Source organism: Solanum dulcamara, chromosome 5, assembly GCF_947179165.1.
Source record: "Solanum dulcamara chromosome 5, daSolDulc1.2, whole genome shotgun sequence".
Lineage (NCBI taxonomy): Eukaryota > Viridiplantae > Streptophyta > Magnoliopsida > Solanales > Solanaceae > Solanum > Solanum dulcamara.
This window is the reverse complement of record NC_077241.1, coordinates 79,617,892-79,643,646: the sequence shown is the minus strand read 5'-3', so window position 1 is coordinate 79,643,646 and position 25,755 is coordinate 79,617,892. Positions and strand designations below refer to the sequence as shown.

Genomic DNA, 25,755 nt, shown 5'->3' with positions numbered 1-25,755 from the left:
ATATATATATATATATATATACACACACCCTCTCTCGTTTAGTTTTACCATGTTCGTCTGTGATGTGAATTTCGAATTTCCCCGTTTTTACTTTTTTTTTTATCTTACCCTGTTCATCTCTCTCTCAACCTTTGTTTTTAACAACTTTTTCTTTAACCACACCCCGGATATTTTATCTGGCAACAACTATGTCCTTTGGTCATGAGGCAGGGACTCAAGATACAAAGGTTTAAAGGTGTTTCATTTTCTTTCTCAAAAAGAATTTCCATATTTCTCAACTTCACATGTTTAATGATATGATGAATGAGGATGAATGCATCAAAACACATATGCATGAAAGTAATAATCAACTCACATGTGGTATAAGGTTCAAAGTTCTCAAAACTTAACCTACACATGATATTCACCCTCAATAAATAGTAACGGGAAGAACACACTTTCATTTAAATATTCACCCATTTCTCAACAATATTTCGATACTCAAGTATGCTCAAAATCCCTAACTCAATCTCTCAGGCGGCATCACAAGTCAAATAATATATTCAAGCCTCTCTCTTAGGCAAATCATAATTCACATGCTCTCAAAGCAAATAAGATAATAAATAAGGCCCCCACACGGACTATGTAATACAAATAAACCCCGTCACGGCAACACATTAATAAATAAGCCTCCACACGAACATCACAATATATATAACATTCTCAACTCATACTACAACCCCATCCTAAAGTCTATAACATATGAGTGACTAATTACCCCATCTCAATCTCAAAGAAAGATAGCCAAACCTACCTCAATTGCCGAAATCGCACTCGAATACCTCCACCGGACAAGCAACTCTCAAATTCAGCGCCCGGAATGACAACCCACTATCAACAATGAAACATACACGTCACAAGGAGTTCAATGACACCCATATTGATAGGTTTCGGAACCGGGGGTAAAATGGTCCAAAAATTAATTATTTTCGAAAAGGATCAAATCTGGAAATTTATTGAACAATCCCATTCTATTGGTAATAAGGAACTCATGGTTGAAAAACCCATAAAAATAGAGCTCAAAACGAGTTGGAAATCACAATTTTCCTTAAATTCGGATTAGGGAAGAAACAAAGATTTTTGGGGTTTGAAACTAAAATTTAAGAGTTAAAATCGTCAAAAACTTAATGAGAAAGGAAGGTTTTAGGTCAAAAATCACTTACCCAACACTTTGCCTCGAAAATCTCTTCTCAAATCACCTCAAGGAGTTCAAGAACTCAAACAAATGATGAAAAATATTGAAATGGGAAGAAAGGGACATTTTCTGCCCAAAAAGTTACTGTTCACGCGTGTTACTGTTCACACGTGTTACTGTTCACGCGTTTTTGTACAAATTTTTTGAAAATCACCCTCAAGGTTATTACAGAAATTTTGTTTAAATGCTTCTCATACTGTCTTACATGATTCTTCTAGAAAGGTTTCTAAGTATTTATACATTGTTTCTGCGTCTGTTTCATGATAATTTTTTTATAAAGTCTGCTACTACTATTCTTTTTCATAAATCAATAATTGTATTCCATATTTGCGGGTTATGAGCCGCTATATTAAGTATTTTTCATTTATTTCCCCCCTTTTGTAATCTAATGGGTTCTTCTATCGGCATTCTTCATCCTGCGGGTTTAATATTGTCTTTTATTTGTGTCTAGATTATATATATATATATATATATATATTCTTTTTCTAAGTAGATTTTCGGTATTATAACTAATCGTTTGTGCTGGAGTCGTTTTGGAAAGGGCTAGCACTAGTTGAACTAGTTGCCTCCATTAACTCTTTATGACTGATTATAAATACGACAACTTCATTTTCTTCATATTCTGATTCCTCTGTTCTATATGCTAAATTATCATTTCTATCTTTACATTCCTTAAAATATTTTATGATTTTTATTATATACATTTTACCCTTTTATACCCTTTGCATTTGAAGACTGTGTAATTATTTTCTTTGTATAGCCTTTTTGCTTCTTCTATAGCGTTATCCACTTCATAACCTTTTTGTATTATTTCTATGTTCATCAATTCTTCTTGTTCTGTTTCTATGTTACTTTATGTTTCACTAGCATCTAGTTTTTTTTAATTGTATAATTATAATCAGTGAATCCAATTGAAGTTTCTCCTCTAGAACTAGTATACAGTAAATGGCCTCTGGTGCAAATACCTTTGGCTTGCTAAATTTCTATGGTAATCTTACTAATTGTCCAAACCGTTGGAGGTAAGTTAGGATGGAGAGCCATTCTAAAGGCCAGACCTAATAAATATAACAATAAAAATAAAGAAAAAATATGTGCATACCAGAGTGGTCAATATAAAGAAAAAGGAAATATGAGTAGTATAGACACAAAAGTATTAGCAATTATATACGGATTAAACAGTTTCAATATATACATTTAAAATAAAAATAAAGTACTAGTAAGAACAGATTGTGAAGCCAGATGTAAAATTTCACCAAAAGATAAATGATAAAGCTAGTAGTACGAGAAGGTGGCTTAATTTTATGGATATTATATCGGTATATAATAATATTGTTTTTGAAAAAGAAAAGGATAATGATCTAGCAGACTCCATAGAGATGATGGAAGAATTTACTTTGGTAAGTTCAACTTATTTCCTATCCTCAGTGTAATTTATCATTTAGAATAAGATTGTACTTTAAAAAAATCAAAAAAGTGTTTAGTAGACAATTTATGGATAGCATACAACAAAAAAGACACCAAACATTTTATTGCTGCAACAAACGCTTTATGCCAATACTTTTCAAATAAAAGTAGAGAAAATAAATTTAAATATTATGTTGTTATACATAGAAAGACAAATAGTATTTTTCAGACATGGATTAAAGTAGTAGACTCTTAAAACGGTGTAAAAATCCACTTTTTAAATAAAAATTTTAATAATTTTACTGAAGCTTTAGACTACGCCAGAGAAATGCTTGAACCAAACTATTATATTTCTCCAGCACTCAGACAAAGCCCAACTCAAATTCCACAATACAATATCCAAAAAGATTCAGACAAAATAATTTTCTGTGACCATTGTTCTTCCATGACTGAGACTTTAAAAGACTTAATGAAAAAAATGAAGCCCTCCTTCTAGAGAATGCTAAGCTTACAGAACAAATAAAAATACTCAGGAGCAAGTTTGTCGCTCAGACAGATGCTAGTACTCAGACCCTAGAAATGATTTTTCCATCTTAAGAGAAAATGGATGAGAAGGGTGTGCATTCTCCTCTGAATGCTAAGAAATCCACTATACCGGATGTAGGTACAACTAATTCGGCTCAAACGATAGCCAGTAAAGACTCATCAAATCTGTTAATGGCTGTCACTTTGCCAAAAAATCATAGGTATTTGCACTAGAAGTAAGTTAGGATGTCCAAACCGATGAAAATAAGTTAGGATAGAGAGTCATTCTAAAGGCTAGACCTAATAAATATAGTAATAAAAATGAAGAGAAAATATGTGCATACCAGAGTGGTCAATATAAAAAAAAAAAGGAAATATGAGTAGTATAGATGTAGACCTAATTCTTAATATATATATATAAATGGGGGTAAGCCGTGAGGCCGACCCAATCCAACCCTTGAATTAAGTGGGGTTGGGCTAACATTTTTCAACCCATTTAAAAATGAGACTTTTTAGCCCAACTTCATTTGGCCCGCCGGCCTCATCGGCTTAACCCGCGAGTCTCAGAAGCCAGTCCATGAGACGTGAATTTTAAAAATATTTATTATATATATTTTAAGTAGTGTTTTATTTTGTCAAATCTTCAGCAACTAGGCAACTAAAGTTATTGTAACTATGGATCTTTGACCTCTTTTACTTTTATGTTTATGCCTAATTTTTCGTTTCTCCTTACTTGACTAGTTTATGAAAAAAATGATCATGTAATGTATGTTGTTATGATGAATCATATGAATGTTGACTGTTGTATCTTTCTTTATTCTATTATTTTGTAAGTATTCCACTAAAGTGTATGTAACTCATGGACATGTAAATTTTTGATGTATTGATGTTGTGTTCGTCAATGTTCGATAGTCTTTCTAACAGGCCAATGTTGTCAATCTTTTGATTGAAGGATCAACCTGTCTCAACCCGTAGCCTGCTTAGGGCTGAGTTGGACTGCTATTCTATAGGTCATTTAATTAAAAGAGTCAGCCCGTCCTAGCCCATTTAACTCACTAGCCATTTATGGTTGGATTGGGTTGGGTTGGGTTAGCCCATTTTGACGGTTATATATATATATATATATATATATATATATATATATATATATATATATATATATAACCAACTTGTCAGCATATTCCATATAGATATTCGAACTAAACTTTATTTCAATTAAATATCGTAATTGATCCTAATAAGGTGTTTCAATTAGATATTTTTAATTCAAATTTTGAAGAAAAAAATTGTACTTCCTCTGTTTAAAAAAGAATGACCTAGTTTGATTTAGCATGGAGTTTAAGAAAACAAAGAAGACTTTTCCATCTTGTAGTCCTAAATGAAAGTTATGTCAAATGTACCAAAATACCCTTTAATCTTTTGACTTAAACATGCCATGTGGAAAGTTGAAATTAAAGTTTTACAAAAAAAAAAATGGTTTATTCCTTTTGAAACAGATTAAAAAAGAAAGGAAGTCATTCTTTTTGAAATGGATGGAGTATGTATTTTCATTTGTCTATTAAATAGTTAAATTAACCACACAAAATATGTTATCTCCTTAAGTATATGCATCAACCTCAAGTAGAAAATGTCTTGATTTTATGATTTGTTGAGGTGAATGCGTATAATCAAAGGAAATAATATATTTAATGTGATAACTTAACTGCCTAATAAATTTGATAATTGATAACGGTTATTGAAATTAATTATATATGGTCCAAGTTGTAAACGCCCGCAAAGACACCCAACATGCATGTGTTAGCCATGAACTAAAGAAAAAAAAAGAGTTGAAAACATCCACTATCAGTTAACTAGCAGATCCCTATAGTAGTGTGGGGTTAAATTTTGACTCCACATTTTAAAAGCATTTACCATGTCGAGAAACTACTGACTCGATTAATCGCATCAAATTTATTATAAGAAAATTTTAATATTATATATTCTCAAAATTTGATCAATCACAAATTTCTAATTGAGAGCGAAAAATTGTAAATTTTTACCATTTCATCATATCTTATGCATTTGCTTCTTCGACTTACCTAAAGAGAAACACTTATTAAGTATTCGATCGAGCCATGTCAATTTGTTAAATGAGTGAGAATTAATAGTACACATCCTTGTTGCGTCTAGTAAAAATTATTCTCATAATTTGTACATTAACTTGTATGGTTAAAAGAAAATGTATAGAAGAATATATGTAAAGGAACAAAAATAAAAGTTTTTTATCTTGCATTTGAACATTTGTATAAAATGCCTACCTTAGAAATAGAATAAAAAGAAAAAAAGGAATATGATAGTTGATAATTGATGGTTGATTGATTGGTAAGAGAGGCAAACACACGCCACTTGATGGATGCTTCCAGATCCGAAAGGGACAATATTGCTCTCTTTAAGCCAATGGTTTATATCAATTTGAATGAATTATTTTATCTATAATAATAATAATAATTGTGGAGGCATTGATTAGAAAATAGTTTTCTTATCTATGGGTGTGATATAGTCAATGAAATTGATTAAAAAACATGCATACTTGTCCCAGTAAATCCTCTTTTCACACGTTTTAAGAAATCAAAAGGCTTATTGACCCTTTTTGCTATTTTCTCTTTTTCTTGCTTGGTAGCAGTCCTTGAAGAAGCCGTCAACCAGTTATTAATTGATACTACATGATATATCCCCAAAAAGAACAATGGAAGATACAAGAAAACATAATGAATAATTTTAGGTAAGGCTATAGGATACTTTTAAAATTTGATGGGGATCAGTGATATTCACATTTAACGGTAGACTAAGTTCTTTTTTATTTAATCATTTGGAATTTAGAATTTCCTAACTCAACTAGTCCAAATTTGGAAGGGGAGCCTTGGAGTAACTGGTAAAGTTACTGCCATGTGAGCAGGAGGTCACGGGTTCAAGCCTTGGAAACAACCTCTGGCAGAAATGCAAGGTAAGGCTGCGTACAACAGACCCTTGTGGTCGGGCCCTTCCCCGGACCCTGCGCATAGCGGGAGCTTAAGTGCACCGGGCTGCCCTTTTTTTTTTTAACTAGTCCAAATTTGAGTTGTATATTTTCCATTTTAGGGGAAACTGCCCATCAAGAATTTATGGATTTCAACGGCGTGAATTTAAAATTCTAGCTAAGAATGAAAGAATCTCATGCATCCCACTAGATGATGATGATGTTAAAATTAGAGATATCTATCTCACTGTACAAGTTGGTTGGGGTTGGGGGAAGGGGGATTCCCTCACCTCTCCACTATTCATAAAAAAATGGCATACCAACTTTATATGTGTCCAATTTCTCCCATTGAGCCAAAAATAATGTCATGTAACCTTACTATACAAAATCAAACAAATCTTACGTATAATTTGTTGTGTTCCTCCCTAAGCCTCAACATATGTGTCTAAAAATAAAAAAGAGATTTAAGACAACTTAAGTTGATAACTCTCTTGTGATTTTTCAATAACTTGGATTTACTATTTTTATCCAATTTCAGTCCACATTTCTGGCATTTCCAGACAAAAGATATTTAAAATAAAAAATTCGAAGGTAACTATGAGTAAATTCAAGGACTAAGTAATCCATTTCACAGAAGGATGGCCCAATATACATTTAGAAGCGGATCTGGTACCCACAACTTCAAACAGGCCCAAAGTGAAACTATGCAATTGCCCAAACCAAATGTTTCTATTAATTAGCAAATCGGAAGCAACACATCAAAATTGATAAAAGTGAAATGACATGAGTAACCACAATTTTCAGTAATGATATTCAAAATATAAACACAAGAAGAAGATTCAATATCTATTATAAATATATAAAATAGTATTTTTGATAAAAAGAGGTTTGGATAGATCATTGCCTAATCCTTTTAATCATTGCTGAAAAATCAAAAAGACAACTGCAGACAACGAGTACAATGTATTTGGCTACTTTTTGCGACTACTGTTTAAGGAACAACAAAGAAAAAGCCTTAGCAGTTAGCACGCGGCATATCAAAATTCTGTTGGCCAATCCGCCTTCCTACCTTGTCGTCTTCTATTCTCTTTTTAGTTTCAATTTATTATTTAGAGAAGATAATAGATTAAAATCCTCCAAAAACTATTACATTTTTACTATTTTCATACAAATTGTGCTTACATTACCTTATAAACTATAAATATCAGGTACTAAACCCTTTAAACTATCGCATTTTTATTAGTTTCAAATTCAAATTAAGAATAAAACATAAAACACACGTAATTGTACAATAATATTTTAATAGACACGACAGGTTTAACACAAATATTAATGCAATTTTGACTATTAATTTCAAGGGGTTAATGAAACTCTCAAATAGTTTAAAGCGGCAAATAGTAAGAAAAAATAAAGTCTAAAGCAAACCTGCTCTATTTCAAATAGTTTAAGGCAAATTTAACCCATTTTTCCTTTATTTTGAAGCAACAACGAGTATTTTTGAATTAGAGCCCGTTTGGATGAGCTTAAAAAAAATAATTTTTTATGTATGAAGTGTTTTTAGAATTTTGAAGTGCTAAAAGTTATTTTTATAAATAAGCAATTGAGTATTTGGGTAAAAGTGCTTATGTTGAAAATAAGTGTTTGAATTTTATGATTAAAAGAATAAAAAAAAGGTAGTTTGAAAATTTAGTTAAAATATAAGGAATATAAAAGTAATTTTCATAGTCAAACAAAATAGTTCTAAACACTTAGGAAAAAAAGTTAGAAATCCTAACTTTTTATTTTTGACTGATTTTAAGAACTTTATGGCTTAAAGTTAGTATTAAATAAATACGTCTAAAAATTAAAAAGGAACTTATAAGTTGATTTGGCTCTTATCGTAAAATATATTAAAAGTAGGTCTTAATTTACATAATATTTAATTGGGTAAAATTTGTCGTTATGTCAAGTCCACCGTCCACGTCCCTCTGCTGACACTATGAAATTTGTCAAAACCGTGTGCTTTCCAGACTCCAGCCCCAAGATTCCTTCCAAAACAAACGTCGCCTACTTCTTTAGCCCCTCATAAAAACCTCAAACCTCATAACAATTCATGCTTCATTCCGATCAACAAAACAAAATTCGTGGAAAATGTGTAAAGGGTTTCAGCCAAACGAGATAGATCGCCTGAAAATCAAAGGCTTCTACCTCCATTTATCATTTTCATCACCGACCGAATATGTCTTACCCGATTCACTAACTCTGCATTATCTGCCCCGCATAAGTGAGAGTCCATTACAGATAAACGACTCCAACATCCGATCCAATTCCCCCGCTTTCGTTACGCTACACCGGGTCGTATCAGTAACAACAAAAGGGGTTATTTACGGAAACAGAGACAGAGTTAAAGCGAGTGAAGGAGTAAAATTCGAAATATTCATGGCTCATGTTAAGCTCATAAAGGGTATTTTCATGAATCAAGAGAATTGGAGAATCGATTGCAAGTGGGCTTTGGAAAACGACGATTTACGAGTGAAAGGGGCAGAGGTGTGTGTAGCGGTGGAAGGACGCGCCGCCCCTGAAGTGATTACTGAGAAGGTGGAGATGACGGTGAGGAAGAGGAGCTGTACTTTTCAGAAGCTGGAGGAGATTCCTGAGCAAAAAGAAGTTGAAAATGAGCTTGATGAGGGGTCCACTTGTTGCTGCTCGGAGTGTGAAGGTGAAGAAGAGGATTCGGACGGCGGCGGCGACACGGCGGAGGGAGTTGGGTGGGCAGTAGATGTAGGGATATGGGTGATGTGCCTTGGGGTGGGGGTGGGGTATTTAGTCTCTAGAGCTTCTTCAAAGAGCTTAAGAAGAAGGAGATTCATATAAAACTATTTTTCTGCTACTAATTTCTAACAAATAGGATGTAGCACAAAGTTTTGTACAAGTAATTCGAGTCATCTTCATATTGTTAATAAACACAATTTTCCGATCATTATTTACACTAGTCTCACTGTGACTCTGCTTTAATTTACTAATTTGAACCTTGAAATATATAACAAACATATCCCTTTACAGTGTATATGCATATTTCTATCTCCATAATAAACAAGTGATTTCATACTTAGAAGGCATGGGAATATTAAAATGAAACAGCAACAATAATGAAATATATATATAAAAGAATATTACACAACAAACAATGAAATAATACAAAAAATATATAAATAGCAATACTGAAATAGAAAAACACAAGTAATAATTGAAATCAAAAAATAAAAAATTATAAAAAATAGAGAAACTATAAGATAGTGTATCCCGTAAAAATAGCGATAACGAAATAAAAGGTACCAATTCCAATATAATCTATCCCACAAAAACAACGATATGAGATCGAAGAATTAAAAACTACAACAAAGAAAAAATATTAAAAAGTAGAAACTATAAAAATAGTGCGGTATGAAAAGTAGGTAGATGTACGATTACCAAACTCAACTTTACCCATTATATTATATTCAAATTAATAAACACAATTTTCGGGCCATTATTGCACTAATTCACTGTGCTTTAATTTACTTTTAGGTTCGTTTATCCGCAAAACAAATTTTCCCAAAATTAATTATCCTAAAATTGTTATCTCACCTGTTTTTTGACCACTTTGCTTTTGAATGATTACAAACTTACCAATTAATTGTCAATCACTCAATTGTTTCACCATTTAGTTAGTATAACATATTTTTCACATGAAGGGATGAAAATACACTCTTGATTAGGTTAATAACAATTTGGCCAAAAATCATGATAAGAATTTTTTGGCATGAAGAATGCTTACAAGTTCAGAAGGAAAATCGCTAGAGGTGGATGGGGAGATGATGTAATTCAAATTTGGTAGAGTATTGTCATGCTTCCATTGCACGGTCAACGCTTATTAATTCGAAAAAAGTGTTGACCTTTATATTTACTATAATTAGTAGTATAATTCTCTTTACACTGCCAAATTATTTAGAAATTGATCATAGATAATATTTATAATAAGTGAAACTAATTTAGTTAGTAGTAAACTAAAGGCGAACCTAGTTGAACTTATACTATAACAATAATATTAATCAGCATGCAGTATATGGATTTCTATTTCTTTATTTGAATTCATACAAATTACAAATACGATCTTTGCAATTAAATAAAAAATGGTCAATGAGATTAATAGAGATTGATATAATCTGAATGCATTTGAAGTGCCTATGAGATGTAAAAGAAATTAAGCTGACGAATAAGTCTTAATATACATATTCAGGTGAGCTTACTTACTTCGTTTGATTCCAAATTAGAGATAATATAAGCTTGCTTAGTTTGTTGATTCCAAGTTGAGATAAATGAGGATTACTACATGTACTAGATTGACAACAAATATAAACCTTCACATATATCAAAATTGTTACAATATACTTACTTAATTATTAGTATTATCAACATTCAACTAAATAAAAAATAAGCGTAAATGAGGAATCGATCTCTTGTTTCTCTTACAGAATATCACCTACTGCGTCAACTCAATCAATTTTGATTATTATTATTGCCTATCTATCTATACGTGATGAATCTTGATAGTGAACAAGGGAATAATTCACTACTCCTATTACAATTTGAATTTTTATTTATTTTTACTTTTGCGTTTTGTTGCTATAAATAAATTGAAACGCGATTAATTACATCACATGGCAAGTACCTACGTGTCATCACGGAGATGCATGTATCCACGTCAGCGTCTCTACACCATCCAACTTATGATCCGGAACCCAGACCCGAATTACCCGTATCGATATGCTGGTTGGCACCTCCTTCCTTCCTTCCCTTCATACATATTATTTCTTTCTTTTTCTATTTCATTTCTCATGGTAGTCAACAGATCCCCTGATGATAAAATAAAAGTAAAAGCACTTTCAGTAAATTATTTATCGCCTAAAATTTATAGAAAAAAATAAAAAAATATAAAATAGTAACAAATTCTGAAAAATATTATCGATAATTTTTTGTCATAGTAGCTCATTTGTGAGCTACATTCAACTGTCAATACTTTCTCCGATGCTTTTCCGACAACTTCAACGGCCATTTCCATAATCGGCGACTTATAATTCAGTTTTCTAACACGCGATTTTTGCTTATTCGGTCGGAGCGGCGATGGGCGGCGGCGGTCCGAGAAACTATTCGGCGAATCCAAACGATTACAAGCTTCTCGAAGAAGTCGGTTACGGAGCGAGTGCAACTGTTTATAGAGCGATCTATCTTCCTTTCAATGAAGTAATTGCAGTCAAGTGCTTGGATCTCGATCGCTGTAATAGCAATCTGGTGTGTCTCTATTTCTTCTGCTTTTGTATCTATGTGCTCTTTGAGTTTTACTGATGGAAATTTGACTTTGACTTGATTTGACTTGCGGATTGGTTGATATTTTGCTTTGAGAAGTTTAGTTTAGATGCATTTTTAGTTTATCTTAGTCGATATATGTGGTTAGAATTGCAAATTGGCGATAGAGATCATAGAGTTAAAAAGGACGAGGCTTCAATTGTGATTTTTTTGTTTGCTTTGATTTGTCATACATCCGTGTTTTTACTCCTTGTATTTTGTCAGCGGCCAATATAACAAGACTCATTTTCTGGTGGCTCCAAGTGATGTTGATTGAACGAAGTCACTGATTTTGTATTTGTGTTGACCCTTTTGTATTAATTTTACACTGTTGGAGTTCATTGGCGAGCCAAGGTCTTTTTGAAATAGTCTCTCTTCAGACCCCAATTTGTCGGATTTCACGGGATATGTCGTTGTTGTTGTTGGAGTTCATTGACACTAAACATTAATGCACGGATAGATATATGGGAACTAGAGTTAATTTGTGTGTAATCAGATAACAAAGTATAATCGATTAACTAGGGTTACGTCTTAAGAGATAGCTGGTTTTACCTACCGGTAACAATAATCAGGTTTGGAAGCTTTAAATTCTTTTCTTGAACTCCTTTTGGATTGTGCTTTTATGTCAAAGATTCGGTTTGCTAGGTGTTCCGATGATGATGTATGCATATGAAGTTCTCTTCAAGGGCATAAAAAGAACATATACGATCTTTGGCTATTTTGAAATGCAATTTGTTTTTTTGATAATGGTAACTATTTTGAAATGCAATTTGTTCCATGTCTATGGCAAGTCATTTCCTAATTTTACTTTTCTTTGTTGTTGCTGTTGGGGATCTTTTCAAATAGAAATAATATGCTACAAAACTATTTAGCAGGGCAAAAGAAAAACCATACACACACTAAATGGAAATTTTAGTTGGATCAGATAAAGAAAGATAGAAAATGACAGCAACTTGTTTTGAGTGATAGGTTGGTCGACAATGAAACGGACTACAAAACCTTAAAATAGTTTTTTCTTAAAATACATCTTTGATGGACATTATCTCAGAAGCCCGTGGATTCGCTCGACAAATACCATCATATTCCAGTATGCAACATAAAATCACATTATCCCTGTCACCACTCACCACTAATCCTATTTTATCGGGGGATTCTAGTTATCAAAATTCAAAGACGTTTTCTTTTTTTGTTGGCAGATTTCTCATTAAGTTCTTGTTTGATTTGTCGCTAGTAGAACCCCACGATATACATCTGCTTGCAGTTTTTAATTTCAGTAGTGAATTGATCTTTGAAGATCTTTTCCTTCTTAATAAGGTAAATACAGATTTGGTAAGCAATTAATAGACCCCTTACTATAATCAGCCCGAGGAAAATATTTAAGAGGAAGTATCCCTGAAAGTTACCATGACCAGCTGTGCTTGGTCTATTTTTGTGCCACCCAGCATTTCTGTGCTTCTTTGCACTTGTGATAGTAGTTCATTTTGGTAGGTTGATCAATGCATTCAATGTAAGCACCCACTAAAATTTATTAGGTCAGTGTTATTAAAGGCAAAAAATGTAGAAAACTGCCAAGTGTTTGCTGGTGTTTTAGCTTTTAACTAAAGCATGAGCTTTAGTGTAGTCTCCGACGAGAAAAAGTATAATACGAGATAATTAACTTAAACTATAAAGAATAGTCATATTGGCCAAAGAAGTGAAAGACTACGATTACATAGAATATACAGAGTAAAAGCCATATCAACAAGTTCAAATCTATTACATAGAATATTTAATGACTAGTTTGTCATATTTCATAGAATAGTTAAGGAGTAAGACTAGCTTGTCATATTGTAACTTCTACCAACAATTTTGGATTGAAATTCTGATAGGGGGAACTGGTTGTGGATGTCGCTAGATAATTTCATTTCCATGTTATTAGGGAACAATATATTTAGTTGGTGTATGTTCATTTCGTGTTATAATAGCCTGCTAAACTAATTGCCTCTGAAACTCTCTCCACTCCTATCCAAAAGAAAGAAAAGATCCTCATATATTCTCTAATTGGGATATTATATTTTCACTTATTGATTCCTTAATGTTTCAGGGGGGCCCAATCCTCCTCCATTAACAACGGCATGAATTAAAGAGTAACAAATTTAAATATCAATTAATGAATCCCAAACTAGTTGGCATCAATTATATGAATCCTCTTTGCTCGTTCAACTCTATTCCGGCTAATTTTTTAATTTCATTTTAAAGATAAATTAGAGGTTATCTTAAACTAGTTATTTTATAAATCTCACATTTTTCACTCGTACACGTCTCTACAACAAAAAAGAGAAGTGAGACAGTAACAATTAAACCTTAATCGCAGTATTTAGATCTTTTACGTCCATAGGGTTCTGTTTTCAGCAAAGTTGCATGCTTCCGAGAAAGTTTAAGTCTTTTGAGAAAATTGCTCTCAAGGTGATTTTTGGTCAGCGTCAGCTCCTTTTCTAGGAGTAGAAGTGTCAAGGAAGGCTTCTTATAGTTACAAATTGAGATGTCATGTTATAAAGACTGTATTTTGTAATTTCATTTTTATTTGGGTAGGATCATGCTGCTATTTTGTATTAGGCAGTTGAAAGAATTTTATTTCTCCACAGGATGACATACGCAGGGAAGCTCAAACGATGAGTTTGATAGACCATCCTAATGTAATAAAGTCATTCTGTTCATTTGTTGTTGAGAACTACCTCTGGGTAGTGATGCCCTTCATGGCTGAGGGTTCTTGTCTACATCTCATAAAAATAGCATATCCAGATGGATTTGAAGAATCTGCTATTTGTTCTATGTTGAAGGAAACTCTCAAGGCGTTGGAATATCTCCATCGACATGGGCACATCCATCGAGATGTTAAGGTTTGTTAAAGCTGATATTCCCTTGTTTCTGACCCTCAAATTGTGATATTTGTGGTTTCTCTACCACTTTTCTCATCCCAGGCTGGGAATATATTGCTGGACACTAATGGGGCAGTAAAGCTGGGCGATTTTGGTGTTTCAGCATGCATGTTTGACAGTGGTGATAGACAGCGAAGGAAAACCTTTGTAGGAACTCCGTGCTGGTGAGCATATAGGCATCCTTTCAGTCAATTTCCATCAATAATTGTTTCTATGCAAGTTTTTTCGTGTCCTACATGTCCATCAAGTTATCCACTACTTTTATTTTGTAGGATGGCGCCAGAAGTTCTGCAGCCTGAAACTGGATATGATTTCAAGTGAGTTTTCTCTGTCGCGGTGTAAAATCTTGATGGTTTCATATGTTATGATGTAAATTTCCGTTTAATGGTTGACTGAGAGCTATTTGAGAAAGCTGAAGTCTGAATTCCATTTGAAATTGTATCATTGAATTACGTTAATGAACTTTTAGTGCTGAAAGGTATTAAGTTTATGCATTTTAATCCTGTCACTGAATTCAACTATGAATTATCCTCTTTAGTATTTGTTTGAATGGAAGTATATTAATTTGTCACTAGATAATGCTAGCTTCTTAGACTTATTCAGGTTGTAATGATTAAGCTTCTATCATTCATGACGACATATTCTAAGCATTTTAATTCATGTACTAAGCAACTATGGTTGATTAGAAACTTGTTTTTAGGATATGTGGTCTTTCAGACTTCAGTGATAACTAATTTTGGTTTATTTGAAGTTGGTAAAGCAACTTAAGTGGTACATGATTTTTAGTTTATGTATAAACAAGTCTAAATTTTTAATGACTTAATCTGGTAATTTTAAGTGCTTAAAAGAGTTATCAAACACGCTCTAAGATGAGAATTCTGAATTTTGACATAAAGGTCTACATTTTCTTCTTGTCTAAGTGATATGCTTGTGTACTTATACAGGGTCTCTGAGACTATTTATATTATCGATGCTATGGACACTAATTTTCTTCCTTCTACAGGGCTGACATTTGGTCATTTGGAATAACTGCACTGGAGTTGGCTCATGGTCATGCACCATTTTCAAAGTACCCTCCAATGAAGGTATCTATTCATTTCCAAGAGGGGTTAACAACAATACTTTACTTGGTGCTTGAGTATGCATTTTTTAAGTTGCCTTCTGTTCTCTTGCCACAGGTACTACTGATGACAATTCAAAATGCCCCTCCTGGACTTGATTATGACAGAGACAAAAAATTCTCTAAGGTATTAATTCCATTTTTTTGTAAGTAGGTATTAAATTCCAGTTTCATTCAACTGTACCCAAAAAAAAGTAAGCTGTTTCATTTGCATTTGTACATGGAGATATTTGTATATGTTGATCTTCTTTGTGCTTCAATCTTTATCTTGTGTCATGTATGGAGAACAAAATGGTTTTTACTTGTCATAACAGTCATTCAAGGAAATGGTTGCAATGTGTTTGGTGAAAGATCAAACTAAAAGGCCAACCGCTGAGAAGTTGTTGAAGCATTCTTTTTTCAAAAATGCCAAGCCCCCAGAGCTTGCTGTAAAAAAACTCTTTGCGGACCTGCCACCACTTTGGAATCGAGTTAAAGCCCTACAGGTATTTCATAGTATCGTTGTTCTAAGGGTTGCTTAGTTTTCCTACTTAGCATTGTCTAGTGTTGATTGATGAAATTATTGCAGCTTAAAGATGCTGCCCAACTAGCTTTGAAGAGAATGCCTTCTTCTGAGCAGGAAGCATTATCACAGGTTTGTGGCATTTGTTCTATCGATGACATTGTTCATTAGTGCTCAATGGTTATGCCATCTAAGCTCGCGTGCATTTATTTGTTCCAGTAGCTGCAATGCTAGTTTTCTGTGCACAAAAAAGCCATTTTGCTCTTAGACTAGTTTTTCATCATTGATGAGAAAATGTAATCAGCCTCTCAATTATGAATTCCAGATCTTTGGATCTCCATTTTGCTCTGTTGAACTTTGTGCATTCCATGAAAATCGGAGATATCAAATTGGTTAGTGTATAATTGCTAATTATAACTGTCAAATTCATTCTGCTGGTTCTTTTTATTCTTTTAAAGAATGTTGTGCTTTCTCTTCGTGTCCACTTTCAAACCTTTGGACATGGGGATGTGATGTTGATGATGTACCTCTGGTTTCAAAAAGAAAAAGCAATAAGGATGGTGATGATGTACTCAAATAATGGTTTTATGTTCTCATCCGAAAGGATTACTTCTCGCATTGTGTCTATGGCCCTGTTTTTAAGCAAGTAAAAGCATTTTCCGTCATCTTTTTCCCTTTTGCAAGTGTTTACTTTGTGCCTTACGCCAATCTTTCTCTTTTCATGTTTCTTTATCTGTGGCATGTGAGAGTGAACAAGGTGTGGAGTTGCCTTCTTTAAAAACTTCCTTCTGTTTTAACATTTTTTTGTTCTTCACAGAGTGAATACCAACGGGGAGTTAGCGCCTGGAACTTTGATTTGGAGGACTTAAAGCTTCAGGCTTCACTGGTATGTATATGAGAGGCGTCTCTTTATGTCTGATAAAGATGCTCTTTCATTTTTGCTCCATGAATTTTGCCATCCTAAATTTAATAGTCTCGTTTTCTGTGGCAGGTACAGGACGATGATGAAATACAAGAAATTAAGGAAGAAGATGATACCATGAAAGCTTATATGAACTACAAGGTCTTTGCCAGTCTTTTTCTGTGGTGCTTTAGAGCCCGTTTGGATGGGCTTTAAGTTGGTCAAACCAACTTATAAGCCCTTTTTAGCTTTTGAACGTGTTTGCCTAATGCTAACTTTAAGCCATAAAGTTCTTAAAGTCAGTCAAAAATGAAAAGTTAGGATTTCTAACTTTTTTTTTCTAAGTGCTTAAAGCCATTTTGTTTGACCATAGAAATTACTTTTATATCCCTTATATTTTAACTAAATTCCCAAACTACCCTTTTTATTCTTTTAACCCTAAAATTCAAACACTTATTTTCAACATAAGTACTTTTATCCAAACACTCAACTGCTTATTTATAAAAATAACTTTCAGCACTTCAAAGTTCTAAAAGCACTTCATACATAAAAGTTACTTTTTTTAAGCCCATCCAAACGGGCTCTTAGTCTGTTTTCAAGTTATTCACATCGGCCTTGAACTGTTCTCCTATTTGCAGGAGAAATCTATTGCCCTACAATATGCTGGAAAATCAACCCCTAGAAAAGATTCTATTGCCAGGTATATTCCTTTTTCATTTTGATCAGGCACATAGAATTAGTCATGGAAAGATATCAAATTAGTAGCTGTTAGTTTGCAAGGGGGAATTGACACCTTGTTTGAATTTTGAACTTTTTATGAGCTTGAATCCCGTGTTCTTTTAGGTGTTAGAATTAGTTAAATCATTTTTGGGCCAACTATTATACTCCCACCATTTCATTCTAAAAAGTTGTATTTTTTTGGATGAAGAGTTTAAGGGAATAAATATTAAAGTAATGATTGAAAATTAGCATGATACTGAAAATATCATGTTGAAGTTCAAAAGTTGGATACCTAAACGAATCTTTATCATAGGAAGTTGGGAAAGACTTATAAACTATATTAAGGGATGGTGTTAATATCCCACAATACTAGTGTGTCGTACAAATTGAGGCGCAGGATGTCTGGGCTTTCATGTTAAATATTGTTCTTAGAATCCATAATGATTATTTAAGTTAAGTTTGTCCATATTTACGTTAAGGGTAGAAGGGTAGAGGGGTGATCCATTATCCACTAAGTTTCGAACCATGCGTCACTTCCCTCGGGTGCTTTTTGGTTAGAAGTTAGTTTATCCATTATATCCTCTCTTCTGGAGCATATATTTTTTCCTGTGGAATCAAGTACAAAACAGGTATTCTCAATGTAATTTTTAGATAAAAAAACATCTAGTTTCAAAAAGAAGATAAAAAACATCAGCATATTTTCTGAGGACTAACTGCTCTCTCCTGGGGAGGATATTAATAATTGTTTTGTCATCACCACCAAAATATGATAGTTTAGGTAATGGTTATGCATGGGCTAGATTATGTGAGCCGTTAGTTAAATTATTTTTGGTCAAGGTAGGCCTTGGATTATTATCATCTCACTTTTAGTTTTTGTTGATACATCTTGTTCCCAGTGAGCAAGAAAGTGTTGGTGAAGTGCCAGTAGCTGAATATGAGATCAAGAAGGGAAAAGATTTGGAAAGTAGTCCACTAGATTCTGATCATTGGGAGAAAAATGGACTGAAGAAGAATGCATCAAAAACAGAGTTGCCACCCCTAACCTCAGACAGGGATGCCTTACCGGCCAAGAGTAGAACTCAAACACCAAAAGCTCGTCAAAGTCAGAGCGGACCACTTATGGCAGGCGCTGTACTTAGTCACTCGGCATCAGAAAGAGCTCGAAACTCCGAAAGGTTCTGTACGACTCATTGCTTATTCTACTGTATCTTACATTGCACCAAGACAAATTATCAAAAGAAAAACATTGCACCAAAGCTTTAACTATGAAGCTTTATTAATATTCAGGAATCAAATAGCCTTCTTTTCATATCATTTTCAACGGTAATAGGGTGAAAGGAAATTAATCAGAACTGAATGGTGAAATGTGGTCTCTCTACCAATAGGGCAGGTCCCCGATTTTTTTTAAGAATGTTTCTTCGTTGGAACAAAAAAGATTTTCATGGGAGAAGGAATTCTCACAGGCATTTTCTTTAAAATTAGTGTGTTGGATACATTTTATAGAGACTAAAATCGGTGTGTAACTTATGCTGCTCTTGCAGAAGTGAGATTGAAAACCAACAACCAGGAGATAAAACTCATCCAGTGCGAAGAGCACCCAGCTTTAGTGGCCCTTTAATGCTTCCAAACCGAGCTTCAGGAAATAGTTTATCAGCTCCGATTAAATCATCTGGGGGTATTAATGCTTTCAACACAAGTTCATTTTTTTGCTATTGTGTGTAAGACTGACAATGGTTAATAGGAAAAATCTAGGTGGCATGCTACTAAAGGCAGACTTCTCTTTTCAGTAATGATAATTTTTATCTGTTCAGGATTCAAAGATTCTTTGGATGACAAGTCGAAGCCGAACTTGGTCCAAATAAAAGGCCGTTTCTCTGTAACATCAGAAAATGTAGATCTTGTAAAGGTAAATCATATTTTTTCATTCTCTTTCTTTTAGATGACTATTTGCTAACTTATATATGTATGTTAGGATATTCCATTATGTACAGTTCCTCGACGATCTTCCCAAGTAAGTGGTGTGGTGTTGCCTTCTCAAAACAACTCAAGTATTTCATTCCTGCTGTATCTTTGACACAAGATTTCTGTGATTCACAGGGATCACCACTTAGGAAGTCTGCTAGTGTTGGAGAATGGCTGGTCGAATCTAAACAAATGGTGTGTGTATTGCCCCTTTCTTTACTGCTGTAGTTAAATGATGTAATATGTTAAAACTTGAGATCCACCCTAATGGTGCTATTTTTTCTTAACCATGTGAAAAAGCAAAGAACTTATTGACATAATAATACTGCATTTTTCATAAATTTTCAGCCACCCTGTCAACCGCCCAAGGAACTTGGCCTTAATAATGTTCCTGCTTCAGTTCTCATGCCCCACTTACAAAATCTCTTTCAACAGACATCTATTCAACAGGTAAGGCATCAGTGTATGGTAGGGATGCAAGATCTGTGTAACCCCCCCTACACACAAAAAAAAAAAACAGAGAAACAAAAACAAGAAAGGAAATGTTAAATTCAGGATTTACTAATCCATTTTTATTTCTCTGGTTGTTCTAACTCTTTATTTCTACTGCATTTGTTATCAGGATCTCATTGTAAATCTATTGAGTAGCTTGCAACTATCTGAGGCAGGAGATTGTAAGTATGAGGAAGAAATGTCTGATGTCCTTATGTAAAGAAATGTGTTTACCAATAGTAACATGGATTCAGGTTTACTTAGATTGAAATTTCTTGTTCTGTCTCAGCTTCTCAAAATGGGAAGTTATCTCCCCTACAGCGCCTAGAGAACAATGGAACTGTAAGTACATGTCTTTGCTTTGAAAATTTGCTTAGCTTTAAGACTTTAGAAACTGCAAATGTTTACATGGAGCTATATAAACATTTGTCTCTTATTGGGAACTTTTATCACATGGCAACCATTCATTTTGATAAAGACACTTGCGTTTTTCAGGTTGAAGTAGCCGCTTCTGAGAGGGAGAAGCTATTGTTGGTCAAAATATCTGAGCTTCAGGCTAGGTCAGTCCACTGTGGACACAAATCAACTGTGGTGCATTTTTCCCACAGTTCTATGTAGAATTCTTAGTTAAAGAACTGATCTTCCCTCTACTTTGCAGGATGATTAATTTGACGGATGAATTAACTGCAGAAAAATTAAAATACTGGCAGGTGAGTGCATACTCGTTTCTTTGATGCAAAGGTCTATGTAATATTAATTGAATTGAAGAAAAAAAAAAGAATGAAGAGATAATAATAGAAGACCAATTGTGTGGAGATATCTCTCTTCTGTGATGAAGTTTAAAAAACTAGGCCTGAAGTTAAAACAATGGAGGGGATGAACTGGAGAGGTTTATTAATTGCATCCAAGTGTTATGCTAACAATGGTTTTTCATCTGCTACCAGTTGCAACAGCGGTTAAATGCCACGTCAAGTTGCGGAGAGGATGGGGACAGAAGAGAATTGGAATCCTGATGAGAAATGATACTTTTCATGTGTAAACACCGTGTATATTCAGGTGTGTATTTGATGTTGCTAGAGCAGATAGATTTGAGTTCTTCACTCACATGTAAATGCCTTGAATGGACTTTTATCAGCTTCATTTGCTTTTGCAGGTTGAAGTATAGGAAGAGGCAGAGTGTAATTATTCTTATGTGGCTGAATCATGCACTTGTCCTTGTTGAATAGCTCGTCTGGGAAGAATCCTCCAAGTAGCAATATAAACAAAACAATCAGCGCATAGATAATTTCTTCATTTGTTTGACGAGTACGAGCTGAAAACAAGCTTCTTGTGCAGATTCACGCCAAGGGAATTATTATTTATTTAGATATAGAAGATTGTGGAGGAAGGGCTCAGCGGGAAGAAGGCGGCAGAGGGTGGGTGGGGGGGATTCAATTCCCAATTTCATTTGTAGATCCTTAGTTTATGTTGTAGTCATATTAAGTTGTAATTTTGTAACATATATGAGAAACCAATATGACGATGAGATGTGTTCAATAAAGCTTTTAGCTTCACAAGTATCCCTCTACCTGGTCGATGCCTAACATATTTGTGGCTGTTGCCAAATTGCCAATTGATTTTGTGAATAAGGTCTATGTATACTTTTCAGGTATAGGATTACACCGGTATGTTGATATTAGTTCGTATTGCATTTAATGAAAATGAATAAGTTAATTTAGGTGGTAATGTTTGTTTGGCAGTGGAACCCGCTTTCGAAAATGAAAAGCGCCAAACAAGAGCCATAAGATATTCCTTTTCTTAAGGGGCACTGTTTTCGTGTTCACGAATCTTTTTCTAATAATAACTAATAATAATTCCATAATCCTAACCTAATCCGACTACCAAACACTTCGCCGGCAGAGATTAGATGCTGCCGTCGCCGTTCTCTTATCTCTGGCGATGAAATCTCTCACTTCCACTTCAGCTCTACTTCTTTCTACTTCTCCGTCGTCTTTACGATCTTCTCTCTTACCAACTCTCCGACCTCTTTATCGAGCTCGCCTCCGTAACAAGCTTAATCTGGTGATTAAATTAATTACTACTTGTTCTAATCTCATTTTTAACTTAAATACCTACTTGTATTGGAATGAAAATGAGCTGAAATATGTTAATTGTTATTGATTTTGTAGAGAAGATTGAGAAATGGAACTTGCAGGGCAGAGTTTGTAAACGATGTGCCTTACGCCGCTGCTATCGGTGCTTGCATTTTGAGCTCGTGGGTTTTCCCGACTACTTACTCGGAGGATGATGATGGTGAATCCACGATTGATTCTGCTGATGCAAGGTTTGCTGTCATGGGAATTATCAGCATCATTCCGTATTTTAATTGGATGGTGAGGTTTTTCTTATTGCATATTCATCATCTTTTGTTCTACATTGGAATTTTGGGTTTAGAGTTGAGGAAGGTGAAGGGTTGTGGTAGTTTGAAACCATTTAGGGACTGAGCCCAACTAACTTGGGAATTGGGATTAAGGTGTGATTGATTGATTGATTGATTTCCTGGTTTATTTTGTAGAGTTGGGTTTTCGCATGGTTGGATACTGGGAAACCGCGTTATGCTGTTTATGCTCTTGTGTATTTGGCTCCATATTTAAGGTACGGAGCTCTCAAAACTTTAGTTTTCTAGGTGATGTTTTAATATAATGGCCTGTCACCACCCTAAATGTGTTTTAAGGAATGTATTGAAGTTTGAACAAGAAGAAAGAAAGAAAACACAGAGTTCTATCTTGTCATCTATATTACACGGATCCTTCACAAATCATGGTAAATGAAGGATTTTACTCTCTAATTCCATGAATGACTTTGTCCCTCTTGATTTCCATGTAAGCTTCCAACTTTGATATGATTGTAAGCTTTAAAGTTTATAATCGGAAGACCAACACTTGTATCATTTTAAAGTTCACTAACTAGTCTCAGGGTTGGGCCTAGGATTTTCACCAAGGAACTTGAAAAAATGCAATGAAATGGTGCTAATGAAGCTTGCATGTGGGAACCCCTACAAATTTTGGATCTTCTTAACCATTGCTCCTTTGACATTCCTATGTCAAGGGAGATTCAGTTACACACACAAACACACACACACACATATCTAAATGTGATTTACCTATAAAACAATGAAGTTATCTGATGAAGGAGAGTGGAATCCTCGTGGACCAAGGTAGGTCCATTTCTGACTAGTCTTTTGACTTGTTAAGCCACTTTATGCTGAAGGCTGTGAAGCATACGCCTGATTACATATGACTTAAACAGTTTGCACTAAGATTGTCCCCTGAACATATTGAAAATCATGCAGGGCTAAAACCAAAAGTGAGACCCTTGTTTTGGGTTTTCTTCCCCTAGACTTCTTCAAGGCCACTAAATTCAAAAGGGCAATTTAGCGGTCACCCTTCTTGCGTATTGTTTGAAACAGCCTTTCAACACCTTCTGGCGCTATTATCTATAACCAGTACTCAATGCTGTTATATGACTGAAACGATGGTTAATAGCTTTTCTGAGAATAATCCCTTGAATAGTGAAAGGTCTGACTTGCTCTTTTTGTCCTTTCTTGATAACATCAGATTCTCTAGGAAGCTGATATTCCCTGCTGCTGTAAATTTAGGCAAAGGCACTATCAGCATTTTTTGATGTTTAATTGAGTCATTTTGCCTTGATATTTATAACCAAGCATTTCATTATGATGCTCTTTTATCGTATGCAGCACCAATCTGTCTCTATCTCCTGAAGATAGCTTGCTACCCATTGCTAGCATCCTCTTGTGCATCTTCCACATTCAGGTAATATATTTACAGTCTATCTCAAACTCTATAAATCAATTATGCCTAGGTTCTCTGATACGATCCTGGGTAGCCTGGCTCACACATAGTTTATTGTGAGGAGACTAGAGCATCTCAACCGTAATTTTGTTTCCTTCCAAAAGTGGGAGTTCTTGAATTCTATTTCCTTTCCTTTGTTGGTTTAGTATTTCTTTCCAAGAAGGGACATCTTGTTTCCTTTTCTTTGTAGATTCTGCTTACCATATTGTTTAGTAGAATGGGGATTTTGCTTTTTCCTTGTTTGTACTTATTTCCTTTGTTGATTCGAATAGGGATGTAGTAGTTATAAATACTTGCTAGACTCATACTTTAGGGGGAGATTGACTATTGTGACTACAAACAAAATTGTGAAGTTGGAAACCTTATAGTTCGGATTGAACTTGAAAATTACTTTCAAGCTTGAAGTCTTCATGGTAATTCTTTTCTTCCTTTGATCTTTATATCTTTGGTTATGTCTTGTCGTTCTGCTAGGGGTGATTGATTTCAGATATCAATTGTTATCATAACGTTTGGTTTGGTTCAAAGATTCATTTTGTTCTTCAATTCCTTCAGTAATTTCTATAATTCCGTTTCATTATTTAGTTTATTACTCCGCTTTGTGTATCCCGAATGGTAGCATCCTCATTGAAAGTTTCATCTTGTTGCAGCTGGAAGCATTCCAAAAAGATGGAAACTTTCAGGTGTTGGATAAATTTACCGAGACTGGAACTTCAATTGATAGGAAGAAAGATGTGAGAATGATAGAAAAGGTATAGACCACGTGAAGCACTTATTAACATGTAAATGATTTAGAAGTTTATCATTCGTATCTAATCTTTCAAATTGGTACGAAGGAGGAAACATACGATCTTAAGAAGCTGCCTTCACCAGATGAGAAAAGGAGGCAGGAAATTTCTAAAAGACCTGAAAATCCTGAGCATTTTAATGAAGATGAAGAAGATCCTAGTTCAAGGAAGCATTAAATTTGCCTGTTTAAGGCTGAGTTTTGACGGGTCTAACACCAATCCTTGGAAAGAGCACAATCATATGCTGAAGTGTAACTCTGTAGGTAGTTCACTGACCAAACAATAAGCATCTTCTGTACTCGACGGATTGATCTTAACGTGCTATGATTCAACTCTGCACCAAATATCTGAATGGTCTCTTATCAAGATTGGACCAGGGCCTACTATCTTTTCACAGCTATCTTTTCACAGTCGTAGAATGACTGCCTTATCTGTACTGTGGGTTCCCCCCCTCATGCTGTTTCTCTTCCTGAGTTATATGTATCAAGGGAAGCTTGTATTCTTAGTATCTTTATGTTGAACAGAGGTTCATGCTGTATTGGCAGGTCTGAGCTCATAAATTATGTACCGTCCTCGTGAAGAATTTGTTTAGGTGTTTTTGATCTGCAATTCTAAATTCCAGTGTAGGCAGAACATTATTTATCACAATTTCATAGTTATAAATAAGCCTCAAGTGTGATACGTGATGGTGTTACTGAAAGGATGTTATTTATGCTAGGTTAATAGATGAGTTAGAAATAAGGGCAAGAGTTGTGGCAGGATCCCTCTAGATATCTCGATTTTGAGCTTTGGATATGAAAATAAATCTTATTATGGAGCGTTTCTCCTTTAAACGAGCTAATACTAAATCATGAGCATCTTTGAATTGTCGTCTAACTTTCTTATGGAGAATATTTTCTTATTATTGATCTAACTAAATTAATTTAAACAAATAGAAATCAAAATATTCCTATCCCATCTTTCATGATTTACTTCTTCCTCT

The 25,755-nt window shown here is 34.3% G+C and overlaps 3 protein-coding genes across 4 annotated transcripts; all 3 read left to right on the top strand.

The window, feature by feature from the left end:
* The first annotated feature begins 8,119 nt into the window (after positions 1–8,119).
* LOC129888616 (uncharacterized) lies at positions 8,120–9,120 on the top strand. The gene has a single exon (XM_055963565.1). It carries the CDS (start codon positions 8,289–8,291, stop codon positions 9,009–9,011), a length of 723 nt encoding a protein of 240 aa, XP_055819540.1. The 5' UTR covers positions 8,120–8,288; the 3' UTR covers positions 9,012–9,120.
* A 1,905-nt stretch (positions 9,121–11,025) lies between these two features.
* On the top strand, positions 11,026–21,693 carry LOC129890229 (serine/threonine-protein kinase BLUS1-like). 2 transcript variants are annotated; one of them, XM_055965796.1, is made up of 23 exons: positions 11,026–11,468; positions 14,147–14,401; positions 14,483–14,604; positions 14,713–14,757; positions 15,444–15,525; positions 15,619–15,687; positions 15,875–16,045; positions 16,129–16,194; positions 16,880–16,948; positions 17,054–17,125; positions 17,602–17,663; positions 18,580–18,858; positions 19,225–19,358; positions 19,495–19,589; positions 19,656–19,694; positions 19,781–19,840; positions 19,994–20,095; positions 20,268–20,319; positions 20,427–20,479; positions 20,633–20,697; positions 20,796–20,847; positions 21,082–21,193; positions 21,291–21,693. In XM_055965796.1, the coding sequence occupies exons 1-22, from the start codon at positions 11,301–11,303 to the stop codon at positions 21,148–21,150; spliced, it is 2,181 nt and encodes a 726-aa protein (XP_055821771.1). In that variant the 5' UTR covers positions 11,026–11,300; the 3' UTR covers positions 21,151–21,193; positions 21,291–21,693. The 2 variants fall into 2 exon arrangements, with proteins under 2 accessions (XP_055821771.1, XP_055821772.1); XM_055965797.1 differs by lacking the exon at positions 19,656–19,694.
* Positions 21,694–21,923: 230 nt separating this feature from the next.
* On the top strand, positions 21,924–25,382 carry LOC129890230 (uncharacterized). Its single transcript, XM_055965798.1, has 6 exons — positions 21,924–22,198; positions 22,306–22,509; positions 22,692–22,771; positions 23,874–23,949; positions 24,636–24,737; positions 24,822–25,382. Exons 1-6 carry the CDS (start codon positions 22,076–22,078, stop codon positions 24,948–24,950), a joined length of 714 nt encoding a protein of 237 aa, XP_055821773.1. The 5' UTR covers positions 21,924–22,075; the 3' UTR covers positions 24,951–25,382.
* Positions 25,383–25,755: the final 373 nt, after the last annotated feature.